Raw genomic sequence first — 13,119 nt, 5'->3', positions numbered from 1 at the left:
CGCATTTAACTGCGCTACAGGGAATGTCAAAAAAACAGTCAGATAGGTCAGTTAAACTTTAATAATATATTAAAAACCAGCGTTCTAACAACTCTGTTCACTCCCAAAATGTACGGTAATGTGCAAATGTGCAATCACAAACATAGTAAAATTCAAAATAGTGCAGAGCAATAGCAATAACTTAATGTTGCTCGAACGTTAATGTCACAACACACAAAATAAACATAACACTCACTTTCTGAAGTTATTCTTCATTCATAAATCCCTCGAATTCTTCTCCTACGGTGTCCGAATTAAAAAGTTGGGCGAATACGGGATCCAAAATGGCCGGCTCCGTCTCGTCGAAGTCATCAGAGTCAGTGTCGCTGTTGTTTTTCCAGCAGTTCCGTGAATCCTGCCTTCCGGAAAGCTCGGACCACAGTTGAGACCGAAATATCCGCCCAGGCATTTACGATCCACTGGCAGATGTTGGCGTATGTCGTCCGGCGCTGTCTCCCTGTCTTAGTGAAGGTGTGTTTGCCTTCGGTCATCCATTGTTCCCACGCCGTTCGCAGTCATGCTTTAAATGCCTTGTTGACACCAATATCGAGCGGTTGGAGTTCTTTGGTTAATCCACCCGGAATGACGGCGAGTGTTGTATTTGTGTGCTTCACTTGTTTTTTGACACCATCTGTGATGTGGGCGCGCATGGAGTCGTATATCAACATGGACGGAGCTGCGTGAAAAAAGCCACCCGGCCTCTTCGCGTAAACTTCCCTTAACCACTCGCTCATCTTTTCTTCATCCATCCATCCCTTCGAGTTAGCTTTTATGATGACGCCGGCTGGAAAGTTCTCTTTTGGCAAGGTCTTCCTTTTGAATATCACCATGGGTGGAAGTTTCTGGCCATTAGCATGGCAAGCTAGAACCACAGTGTGTCGCTTAGTAGGAGCCATTTTGTGGTCTTTACAGATGTAAACACACAAAGGAAATGAAACGTAATACCCGCGCGCTTCTTCTTCTATGGGGGCGGGTGCTTACCTTGGAGGTTGCTTACCGTAGAAGAAGAAGCACTTCCTCTTCTACGGGGAAAAAAGATGGCGGCTGTTTACCGTAGTTGCGAGACCTAAACTTTATGAAAATGAATCTTAATATTAATCCATATATAAAGCGCACCGGGTTATAAGCCGCACTGTCAGCTTTTGAGTAAATTTGTGGTTTTTAGGTGCGGCTAATAGTGCGGAAAATACGGTATACATTTTTTGTTTTTTTATAACTTTATAAGAAGTTTCTCGTGCACACGAGATACATGTCTAAAAAAAAAAAATTATACATTTTTAATTTTTTATAACTTTATAAAAAGTTTCTCGTGCACACGAGATACATGTCTAAAAAAAAATATAATATATATATTTTTTTAATTTCCCCCATGTCCCTTTCGGGGTTCCGTAGGTTTCATATGAATTTATTTTTTTGTTTTTATTCAGTCATTGGTGGAGCTAAGGATAATATTTGAATATTGTTTTTAATATTGTTGTGCAGCACTTTGGAAACATTTTGTTGTTTAAATGTGCTATATAAATAAAGTGGATTGGATTAGTATTGTCTTGGTTATTATTGTCTTGACTTTCCAATCATTTCTACAACTCTTATTTTTTTGTGATAGTGATTGGAGCACATACTTGTTGCTCACAAAAAACATTCATGAAGTTTGGTTCTTTTATTTATTTTATATTGTTTTTATATTGGTTTCTACGGAGCCCCTAAAGGGACATTGGGGGGGAATTTATAATTTGTTTTTGTAATTTTTTTTTTTTTAGACATGTATCTCGTGCACACAAGATAGTTTCTGGTGCACAAGAGATATGAGTCTTTAAAAAAATTTTTTTTAAATGTATACATTTTTTGTTTTTTTTATAACTTTATAAAAAGTTTCTCGTGCACACGAGATACATGTCTAAAAAAAAAAAGTATACATTTTTATTTTTTTTTATTTTTTATAACTTTATCAAAAGTTTCTCGTGCACACGAGATACATGTCTAAAAAAAATAATAATATATATATATTTTTTTATTTCCCCCAAGTCCCTTTCGGGGTTCCGTAGGTTTCATATGAATTTATTTTTTTGTTTTTATTCAGTCATTGGTGGAGCTAAGGATAATATTTGAATATTGTTTTTATATTGTTGTGCAGCACTTTGGAAACATTTTGTTGTTTAAATGTGCTATATAAATAAAGTGGATTGGACTATAATCTACTTGTTCATTTACTGTTAATATCTGCTTATTTTCTGTTTTAACATGTTATATATGCTTGTATTATCATTAAACACCTTTAACTTGTCAAGAAAAAAATATCTTTCATAAATAATTAAATATAAATGACATATATGAATGAGGTAGATCCCCTCCACTTGGTCAATTGAAAAGTAGCTTGCCTGCAGAAAAAAAGTGTGGGCACCCCTGATCTATTGAATCTTTAGACCGGCTTGTGGTTCATAGAAAGGAGGATTTCCTTTCCGTCATCATTTGGTCAAATGTCCGTTAATTTAGTCACGTTTTAGCAGAGGTGGGTAGTAACGCGCTACATTTACTCCGTTACATCTACTTGAGTAACTTTTGCGATAAATTGTACTTCCAAGAGTAGTTTTAATGCAACATACTTTTACTTTTACTTAAGTATATTTATAGAGAAGGAACGCTACTTTTACTCCGCTACTTTTATCTACATTCAGCTCGCTACTCGCTACTAATTTTTATCGATCTGTTAATGCACGCTTTGTTTGTTTTGGTCTGTCAGACAGACCTTCAAAGTGCCTGCCTTACTGGTGACGTTTCACTTCGTTCCACCAATCAGATGCAGTCACTGGTGACGTTGGACCAATCAAACAGAGCCAGGTGGTCACATGACCTGACTTAAACAAGTTGAAAAACTTATTGGGGTGTTACCATTTAGTGGTCAATTGTACGGAATATGTACTGTACTGTGCAATCTAATAATAAAAGTTCCAATCAATCAATCAAAAGTGTGAAGGAAAAAAGATACTTTTTTATTTCAACCGTACATCCCGTCAAAAGCCTAAAGACTGACCGCACATGAGGACGTTCCTGTCTTCACAATAAAAGTGCCGCTCCATCGCGCCTGCGCTTTCAAAACAAGAGTCTCCGAAAGCCAGCGCAAACAAGCTAGCAAGCTACGGAGTTTGACGCCAATATATTTCTTGTAAAGTGTATAAAAACGAGTTTGGAAGCTGGACAAATAAGATGCCAAAATCCCACCACTTTCATGTGGTATTAGACAGAAAGGAGGAACTTTTCTTCTCCTCCATTTGAAAACGTGGACGTTATCATCACGACTGTCTGATTCCAATCAACGCAAGTCATCAGAATCAGGTAATACACCAACTTATATTCTAGTCTTCATTAAAGAAAGGAATCTATATGTTAAACATGCATGTATATTCATTAAAACAGCTTTAACATGTAAACAAAAACAGCAAAATAAATATATATAAATTATATACTGTATATATCAATGTATATGTATATATATGTATATATATATATATATATATATATATATATATATATATATATGATATGAGTGTGTATGTTACTCATCAGTTACTCAGTACTTGAGTAGTTTTTTCACAACATACTTTTTACTTTTACTCAAGTAAATATTTGGGTGACTACTCCTTACTTTTACTTGAGTAATAAATCTCTAAAGTAACAGTACTCTTACTTGAGTACAATTTCTGGCTACTCTACCCACCTCTGCGTTTTAGTCAACTGTGTTAGTTTGAATTAGTTATGGTCTTATTTTCCTTAAGAGTTAACTACAGGTGACTCACCGACGACTCGCTGTCCCGAATGAGGAAGTCTCCCTCCACGCCGCGCTGGTTGAGCGCCACCTCGGCCTGGTGGCGCGTCACCTTGCCGTAGTACCACTCCTTCCCTGCGAAGCGGCCGCTTCCCGACGGCGAGATGTAGTCGCAGTCGGGCGTGGGCGGCCCCGCCGTGCTCTTGTCCAGCACCGTCACGTAGTTCTTGGGAACCAGGCCCAGCTGGCCGTCCGCTTTGCGACACTTCCACCACTCGGGGTCGTTCTCGGGCTTCTCCACCACCTCCATCACCTCGCCCTTCTCGAAGTTCAGCTCCTCGTCGTTGTCCGAGCTGAAGGGGTAGAGCGCCTGCACCGTGTGCAGCACGCGGTTGCCGTTGGCCGTACTGTTGACCACGGCCGCCAGCTTCTCCGTGAGCGAGCCGGACGGGTCGCACGGGCCGCCGCCCCCCGCCGTCCCGTCCATGTCCTCCGTCACGTAGTTGGAGGGGAACCACCCGGAGCGTCCGTTGTAGCTGCCGCGCCACCAGCCGTCGCTGCACTTCTCCATCACCACCACCCGCGTGCCCTTCACCAGCGACAGCTCGTCTTCGCGCTCCGCCGTGTAGTTGAACTTGACCAGGGCGGGCAGGTTGAGGTCGTAGAGGCGCTCGCCGTTGTCGGCGTACATGTCGGCGTCGGCGTTGGAGGCCGTGTCCCTCATTCCTCCCTTCCTGCTCTTCACCTTCCCGATTCCTGAGGACACACCCATGACAACGTTCAATCCAGTCTTTCATCATTTACAGATCTGAGTGCAATTGATGAGCAAAATTCCGTAAATTCTGGACTTTAAGCGGCTACTTTTTTCCTACGCTTTGAACCCTGCAGCTTATAAAACAGTGCAGATCATTTATACATTTTTCTTTGCAAATAGTTAAAAAAACAAAAACTAGCAAAGACCCTGAATAGGTTTTATATTTTGTGTTATGGCACCATCTTTTGGACACGACACTGAACTAATGTGTAGACTATAGCTTTCAACCGGAAGTAGAAGTGTCTTTCTGTCTTCTACAAAGTTAACCACAGTACTTTATTACTACCGGTATACTGTACAACCCTACTTTCTACACAGTTAACCATTAGTACCACATAGGGCTGCAACTAACGATTAATTTGATAATCGATTAATCTGTCGATTATTGCTTCGATTAATCGATTAATAATCAGATAAAAGAGACAAACTACATTTCTATCCTTTCCAGTATTTTATTGGGGGAGAAAAACAGCATACTGGCACCATACTTATTTTGATTATTGTTTCTCAGCTGTTTGTAAATGTTGCAGTTTATAAATAAAGGTTTATTTAAAAAAATAAATAAATAAAATACATTTTTAAAAATAAAAAAAAAGCCTCTGCGAATCAATGACTAAATTAATCGGCAACTATTTTTATAATCGATTTTAATCGATTAGTTGTTGCAGCCCGAGTACCACAGTACTTTATTACTACCGGTATACTGTACAACCCTACTTTCTACACAATTAACTATTAGTACCACAGTACTTTATTACAACCGGTACACTGTACAACCCTACTTTCTACAAAGTTAACCATTAGTAGCACAGTACTTTATTACAACCGGTACACTGTACAACCCTACTTTCTACAAAGTTAACCATTAGTAGCATAGTACTTTATTACTACCGGTACACTGTACTACCCTACTTTCTACAAAGTTAACCATTAGTACCACAGTACTTTATTACAACTGGTATACTGTACAACCCTACTTTCTACAAAATTAACGATTAGTGCCACAGTACTTTATTACTACCGGTACACTGTACAACCCTACTTTCTACAAAGTTAACCATTAGTACCACAGTAGGTTATTACTACCAGTATACTGTACAACCCTACTTTGTACAAAATTAACCATTAGTACCACAGTACTTTATTACTACTGGTATACTGTACAACCCTACTTTCTGCAAAGTTAAAGTACTGTGGTACTAATGGTTAACTTTGTAGAAAGTAGGGTAGTACTTTATTACTACCGGTATACTGTACAACCCTACTTTCTACAAAGTTAACGATTAGTGCCACAGTACTTTATTACTACCGGTATACTGTACAACCCTACTTTCTACAAAGTTAACCATGAGTACCACAGTACTGTATTACTACCAGTATACTGTACAACCCTACGTTCTACACAATTAACTATTAGTACCACAGTACTTTGCTACTACCGGTACACTGTACAACCCTACTTTCTACAAAGTTAACCATTAGTACCACAGTACTTTATTACTACCGGTACACTGTACAACCCTACTTTCTACAAAGTTAACCATTAGTACCACAGTACTTCATTACTACCGGTAAACTGTACAACCCTACTTTCTACAAAGGTAACAATTAGTACCACAGTACTTTATTACAACCGGTATACTGTACAACCCTACTTTCTACAAAATTAACAATTAGTAGCACAGTACATTGTTACTACCGGTACACTGTACAACCCTACTTTCTACAAAGTTAACCATTAGTACCACAGTACTTCATTACTACCGGTACACTGTACAACCCTACTTTCTACAAAGTTAACCATTAGTTCCACAGTACTTTATTATCACCGGTACGCTGTACAACCCTACTTTCTACAAAATTAACCATTAGTACCACAGTACTTTATTACCACCGGTATACTGTACAACCCTACTTTCTACAAAGTTAAAGTACTGTGGTACTAATGGTTAACATTGAAGAAAGTAGGGTTGTACAGTGTACCGTTAGTTATAAAGTACTGTGGTACTAATGGTTATTACTACCGGTACACTGTACAACCCTACTTTCTACAAAGTTAACCATTAGTACCACCGGTATACTGTACAACCCTACTTTCTACACAATTAACCATTAGTACCACAGTACTTTACTACTACCGGTACACTGTACAACCCTACTTTCTACAAAGTTAAAGCAGAGAAAAGCAATCTGCAAGTATGCAGGGGAGTGAATGTCAACCCACGAATAGGCGGCCATTTACTGTAGTGTCAACAAATATCCCAGACTGCAGTAATAAGAATTAGGGGTCATGCCAAATTAAGGGTGTGTAAGTAGGACACACACACACACACACACACACTACATTCTTAAGGATTAAACCTAAGAAGGAAAAAAGCAATTCTGCTGATATTGAAGAAAAGAGCAGCTGCTTTTTAAATCCGGTGGAAAACAAGGGAGGGAAAGTGCATTCAAAGAATTAGCGAGTGGCCAAAATGAAGTGTTTGCAGTCCACTCAGAGAAGAAGTGGACTTGGAAGACTGGATCCGCTCCAGGTAGGAACAGGTGGCCTAGAGATCATGCAAGAAGTCCCCAGCATGATGTCACTCCCACAGTCAGCAGCAACAACTAAAACATGCTTTCAAAGAGGAGATCCACAACCATAAGAAAGGTCTAATTACAAAAAATAAAACATGTAATTATGAAAAAAGGACACGTTTTAACGATTCATCTCCGATTCCAACATTGTTTTTTGCGCAAAGAAAAATGGAACCTGCCCAAATCCCCTTAAAAACGTTGTGGTCTTTGATGATGTCTGTGTGGTGATGAACATGGGGACTAACTTGCAAGACTGGACTTGAAGTGTGCTAAAAGGTTTAAGTAATATAACGTGTCAAGAAGAAGAAATGTAACATCTCAAAGACATATATTATACTCAAGTTCTTTATAACTCCAACACAAAGATGACGTGGATGTTTTGTTTACTTTCAGCACGTACAATCTTCTCTCACCGCTTACTGGGTCTCAGTGCATCACCAATTTCTAAGTACCATCGAGTACATGGATTACAAAGTACCATCGGGTACATGGACTTCAAAGTACCATCGGGTACATGGACTTCAAAGTACCAATAGAGTACATGGATTTCAAAGTACTGTGCCCCCCCTCTCCTTCGTGAAGGGGGGGGGGGGCACAGATTCGGTGACTACAGATGAGGCGCTAGCTGTCCAAAGTCGGGACCCAGGGTGGACCACTCATCTGTGCATCAGTTGGGGACGTCTCCACTCAAGATAATCTCCTGCTGGCCCCACTATGGACTGGACTCTCACTGTTATGTTAGATCCACTATGGACTGGACTCTCACTGTTATGTTAGATCCACTATGGACTGGACTCTCACTGTTATGTTAGATCTACTATGGACTGGACTCTCACTGTTATGTTAGATCCACTATGGACTGGACTCTCACTGTTATGTTAGATCTACTATGGACTGGACTCTCACTGTTATGTTAGATCCACTATAGTCTGGACTCTCACACTATTATGTTAGATCCACTATGGACTGGACTCTCACACTATTATGTTAGATCCACTATGGACTGGACTCACTATTATGTTAGATCCACTACGGACTGGACTCTCACACTATTATGTTAGATCCACTATGGACTGGACTCTCACTGTTATGTTAGATCCACTATGGACTGGACTCTCACTGTTATGTTAGATCCACTATGGACTGGACTCTCACTGTTATGTTAGATCCACTATGGACTGGACTCTCACTGTTATGTTAGATCCACTATGGACTGGACTCTCACTGTTATGTTAGATCCACTATGGACTGGACTCTCACAATATTATGCTTGATTCACTATGGACTGGACTCTCTCTATTATGTTAGACCCACTATGGACTGGACTCTCACTATCATGTTACAAACCCCGTTTCCATATGAGTTGGGAAATTGTGTTAGATGTAAATATAAACGGAATACAATGATTTGCAAATCCTTTTCAACCCATATTCAATTGAATGCACTACAAAGACAAGATATTTGATGTTCAAACTCATAAACTATTTTTTTTTGCAAATAATAATTAACGTAGAATTTCATGGCTGCAACACGTGCCAAAGTAGTTGGGAAAGGGCATGTTCACCACTGTGTTACATCACCTTTTCTTTTAACAACACTCAATAAACGATTGGGAACTAAGGAAACTAATTGTTGAAGCTTTGAAAGTAGAATTCTTTCCCATTCTTGTTTTATGTAGAGCTTCAGTCGTTCAACAGTCCGGGGTCTCCGCTGTCGTATTTCACGCTTCACAATGCGCCACACATTTTTGATGGGAGACAAGTCTGGACTGCAGGTGGGCCAGGAAAGTACCCGCACTCTTTTGTTGTAACACGTGCTGAATGTGGCTTGGCATTGTCTTGCTGAAGTAAGCAGGGGCGTCCATGAAAAAGACGGCGCTTAGATGGCAGCCAACTCCCCCTCCCTCTGTTGCGAGTTTGTTGTGACTAAATGTAACGTGTCTATGTTTGCATTGCAAATGAGTTTTTTTCCCTTGGACTCAGTCTGGACCCCCTCTTGCGGATCCAGCCTTTTTTTTTTTACTCTCCCCCCTTTCCCAATATCCCCTTTTTTTAAGGAGCGCCGTAAAAATGGCTGCGTCGTCGGCGGTCTTGTCTTGTCTCCCTGTAACGTATGTCTGCTCTTAGTGGGACTGTGCCGAAAATATACTTTTCAGTTCTTATGTGTCTTGTGCATGTTAAGAATTGACAATAAATCATCTTGAATCTTGAATATGCATTAATGGTGCCTTCACAGATGTGTAAGTTACCCATGCCTTGGGCACTAATGCACCCCCATACCATCACAGATGCTGGCTTTTCAACTTTGCGTCGATAACAGTCTGGATGGTTCGTTTCCCCTTTGGTCCGGATGACACGATGTCGAATATTTCCAAAAACAATTTGAAATGTGGACTCGTCAGACCACAGAACACTTTTCCACTTTGCATGAGTCCATCTTAGATGATCTCGGGCCCAGAGAAGACAGCGGTGTTTCTGGGTGTTGTTGATAAATGGCTTTCGCTTTGCATAGTAGAGCTTTAACTTGCACTTACAGATGTAGCGACAAACTGTATTTAGTGACAGTGGTTTTCTGAAGTGTTCCTGAGCCTATGTGGTGATATCCTTTAGAGATTGATGTCGGTTTTTGAAACAGTGCCGTCTGAAGGATCGAAGGTCACGGTCATTCAATGTTGGTTTCCGGCCATGCCGCTTACGTGGAGTGATTTCTCCAGATTCTCTGAACCTTTTGATGACATTATGGACCGTAGATGTTGAAATCCCTAAATTTCTTGCAATTGCACTTTGAGAAACGTTGTTCTTAAACTGTTCGACTATTTGCTCACGCAGTTGTGGACAAAGGGGTGTACCTCGCCCCATCCTTTCTTGTGAAAGACTGAGCATTTTTTTTGGAAGCTGTTTTTATACCCAATCATGGCACCTACCTGTTCCCAATTAGCCTGCACACCTGTGGGATGTTCCAAATAAGTGTTTGATGAGCATTCCTCAACTTTATCAGTATTTATTGCCACCTTTCCCAACTTCTTTGTCACGTGTTGCTGGCATCAAATTCTAAAGTTAATGATTATTTGTACAAAAAAAAATGTTTATCAGTTTGAACATCAAATATGTTGTCTTTGTAGCATATTCAACTGAATATGGGTTGAAAATGATTTGCAAATCATTGTATTCCGTTTATATTTACATTTAACACAATTTCCCAACTCATATGGAAACGGGGTTTGTAGATCCACTATGGACTGGACTCTCACAATATTATGCTTGATCCACTATGGACTGGACTCTCACTATTATGTTAGATCCACTATGGACTGGACTCTCACACTATTATGTTAGATCCACTATGGACTGGACTCTCACTATTATGTTAGATCCACTATGGACTGGACTCTCACTATTATGTTAGATCCACTATTGACTGGACTCTCACACTATTATGTTAGATCCACTATTGACTGGACTCTCACTATTATGTTAGATCCACTATGGACTGGACTCTCACAATATTATGCTTGATCCACTATGGACTGGACTCTCACTATTATGTTAGATCCACTATTGACTGGACTCTCACACTATTATGTTAGATCCACTATTGATTGGACTCTCACTATTATGTTAGATCCACTATGGACTGGACTCTCACTATTATGTTAGATCCACTATGGACTGGACTCTCACAATATTATGTTAGATCCACTATGGACTGGACTCTCACTATTATGTTAGATCCACTATGGACTGGACTCTCACAATATTATGCTTGATACACTATGGACTGGACTCTCACTATTATGTTAGATCCACTATGGACTGGACTCTCACACTATTATGTTAGATCCACTATTGACTGGACTCTCACTATTATGTTAGATCCACTATGGACTGGACTCTCACTATTATGTTAGATCCACTATGGACTGGACTCTCACTATTATGTTAGATCCACTATGGACTGGACTCTCACTATTATGTTAGATCCACTATGGACTGGACTCTCACACTATTATGTTAGATCCACTATGGACTGGACTCTCACTATTATGTTAGATCCACTATGGACTGGACTCTCAAAATATTATGCTTGATCCACTATGGACTGGACTCTCACTATTATGTTAGATCCACTATGGACTGGACTCTCACTATTATGTTAGATCCACTATGGACTGGACTCTCACACTATTATGTTAGATCCACTATTGACTGGACTCTCACTATTATGTTAGATCCACTATGGATTGGACTCTCACTATTATGTTAGATCCACTATTGACTGGACTCTCACTATTATGTTAGATCCACTATGGACTGGACTCTCACAACATTATGCTTGATCCACTATGGACTGGACTCTCACTATTATGTTAGATCCACTATGGACTGGACTCTCACTATTATGTTAGAGCCACTATGGACTGGACTCTCACTATTATGTTAGATCCACTATGGACTGGACTCTCACAATATAATGCTAGATCCACTCGACGTCCATTGTCATTGTTATCCCATTGGGTTGAGTTTTTTCTTGCCCTGATGTGGGATCTGAGCCGAGGATGTTGTTGTGGCTTGTGCAGCCCTTTGAGACACTCGTGATTTAGGGCTATATAAGTAAACATTGATTGATTGATTGATTGATAGTATGTTCACTATTTTATTTAAGGTCAAACTTGCAATATTGAACATATGTTTAATGTACCCTAAGATTTTTTGTTAAAATAAAGCCAATAATGAAATTTTTTGGGGTGCCTTTGATTTAGAAAAGTATCAAAAAGTATTGAAAAGTATCAAAATACATTTTGGTACCGGTACCGGCACCAAAATATTGCTATCGGGACAATGCTAGTTCAAGACTTACGGTCATTTAAAAACAGCACTGCACATCATAATGGCGGCTACAGTTTTGATGTTAAAGGTCTAAAAGAAATTACGTAAATCTTAACGGGCCGCAAGTGGCCCGCGGGGCCGTATTTTGCCCGGTTCTGGTCTACAGTAACCCAAAAGCGGGATTAGCGGCCCCTGTAGCTCTCTTGTGGAGCCTGCAGAACCCCAAGGCGGAGCTTTGGCAGGCTTGTGATCCCAGCCTTACTGGACAAAGAATTTCTACTTGGCAGCATGGTGCGCTCAGATGATGCAGGTCACGCTTGGTTCCTTCTTTCCAAGAGACCGGAGAGCACTTCCAGGACTCCCACTCACAGCTCTTTGGCGAAAAGGAGCGCGTTTTCAAATCCAGATGACAGTTACGTTGTTGTTTGCATGACGACAAGTCAGCTGGTTGAAATTACACAGGGAGGCAGGGTGTAGTTTGTTTTCTGAGAAGGAGAACGTGTCACACGGCCAGATGGAACCACAGAACAACATTAATTGTTCCCGACTCAAGGAGCACAGACACATTTGACGGTAGCGCCGAGAGGCATGCATCAAATTGCTTCCAGGTAGAGGCTGTTATTAGTCACAGACTCCAGACACAGCAGCTTTACTCGCGCCTGACTGAAACTACAAGCAGTTCTGACGAGTGATGAAAGATGGAGACATGTTTGTGGAAGTGTCTTCTCCACAGCTGCAAATGTCCCCGTCTGTCTGCATAAATAAAGCACCTTTTGGCTGCGAAACTGAGAGCCTATGTTCCCGATGCTATCGCCCTGTCGGGGGTTGATTCCTGCTTCCTGCTGCATGCGGAGGAAGGGCTTTGCATTGGAAACAGCACACTGCCTGAGGGCACTGCATTTGACTAGATGTTCCATCTGGGTCAGGCTGATAACAGGAAGTTGACATTTGAATGTGCGGTGAAGCTGCAGGTAGGTGGGAATGCTGTTTGGGAGGTCGATACATGCATCAGATCGCTGATAATCCTCAGCCAAAATCTGCGTAATCATATTAACTACCGTATTTTTCAGACTTTAAGTCGCAGTTTTTTTTATACTCAG

The 13,119-nt window shown here is 40.5% G+C and overlaps 1 protein-coding gene across 2 annotated transcripts in view; it reads right to left on the bottom strand.

Moving 5' to 3' along the window:
* nck1b (NCK adaptor protein 1b) overlaps positions 1-13,119 on the bottom strand; it is a 112,441-nt gene that overhangs the window by 11,256 nt on the left and 88,066 nt on the right. For both annotated transcript variants that reach the window (XM_061964881.2, XM_061964883.2), the window contains one exon: positions 3,834-4,558. In XM_061964881.2, the coding sequence (XP_061820865.1) occupies positions 3,834-4,558 (725 nt within the window). The remainder of the gene's footprint in view (positions 1-3,833; positions 4,559-13,119) is intronic.

This window comes from Nerophis lumbriciformis, linkage group LG07 (genome assembly GCF_033978685.3).
Source record: "Nerophis lumbriciformis linkage group LG07, RoL_Nlum_v2.1, whole genome shotgun sequence".
Taxonomy (NCBI): domain Eukaryota; kingdom Metazoa; phylum Chordata; class Actinopteri; order Syngnathiformes; family Syngnathidae; genus Nerophis; species Nerophis lumbriciformis.
This window is presented reverse-complemented; position numbering and strand designations above follow the sequence as displayed.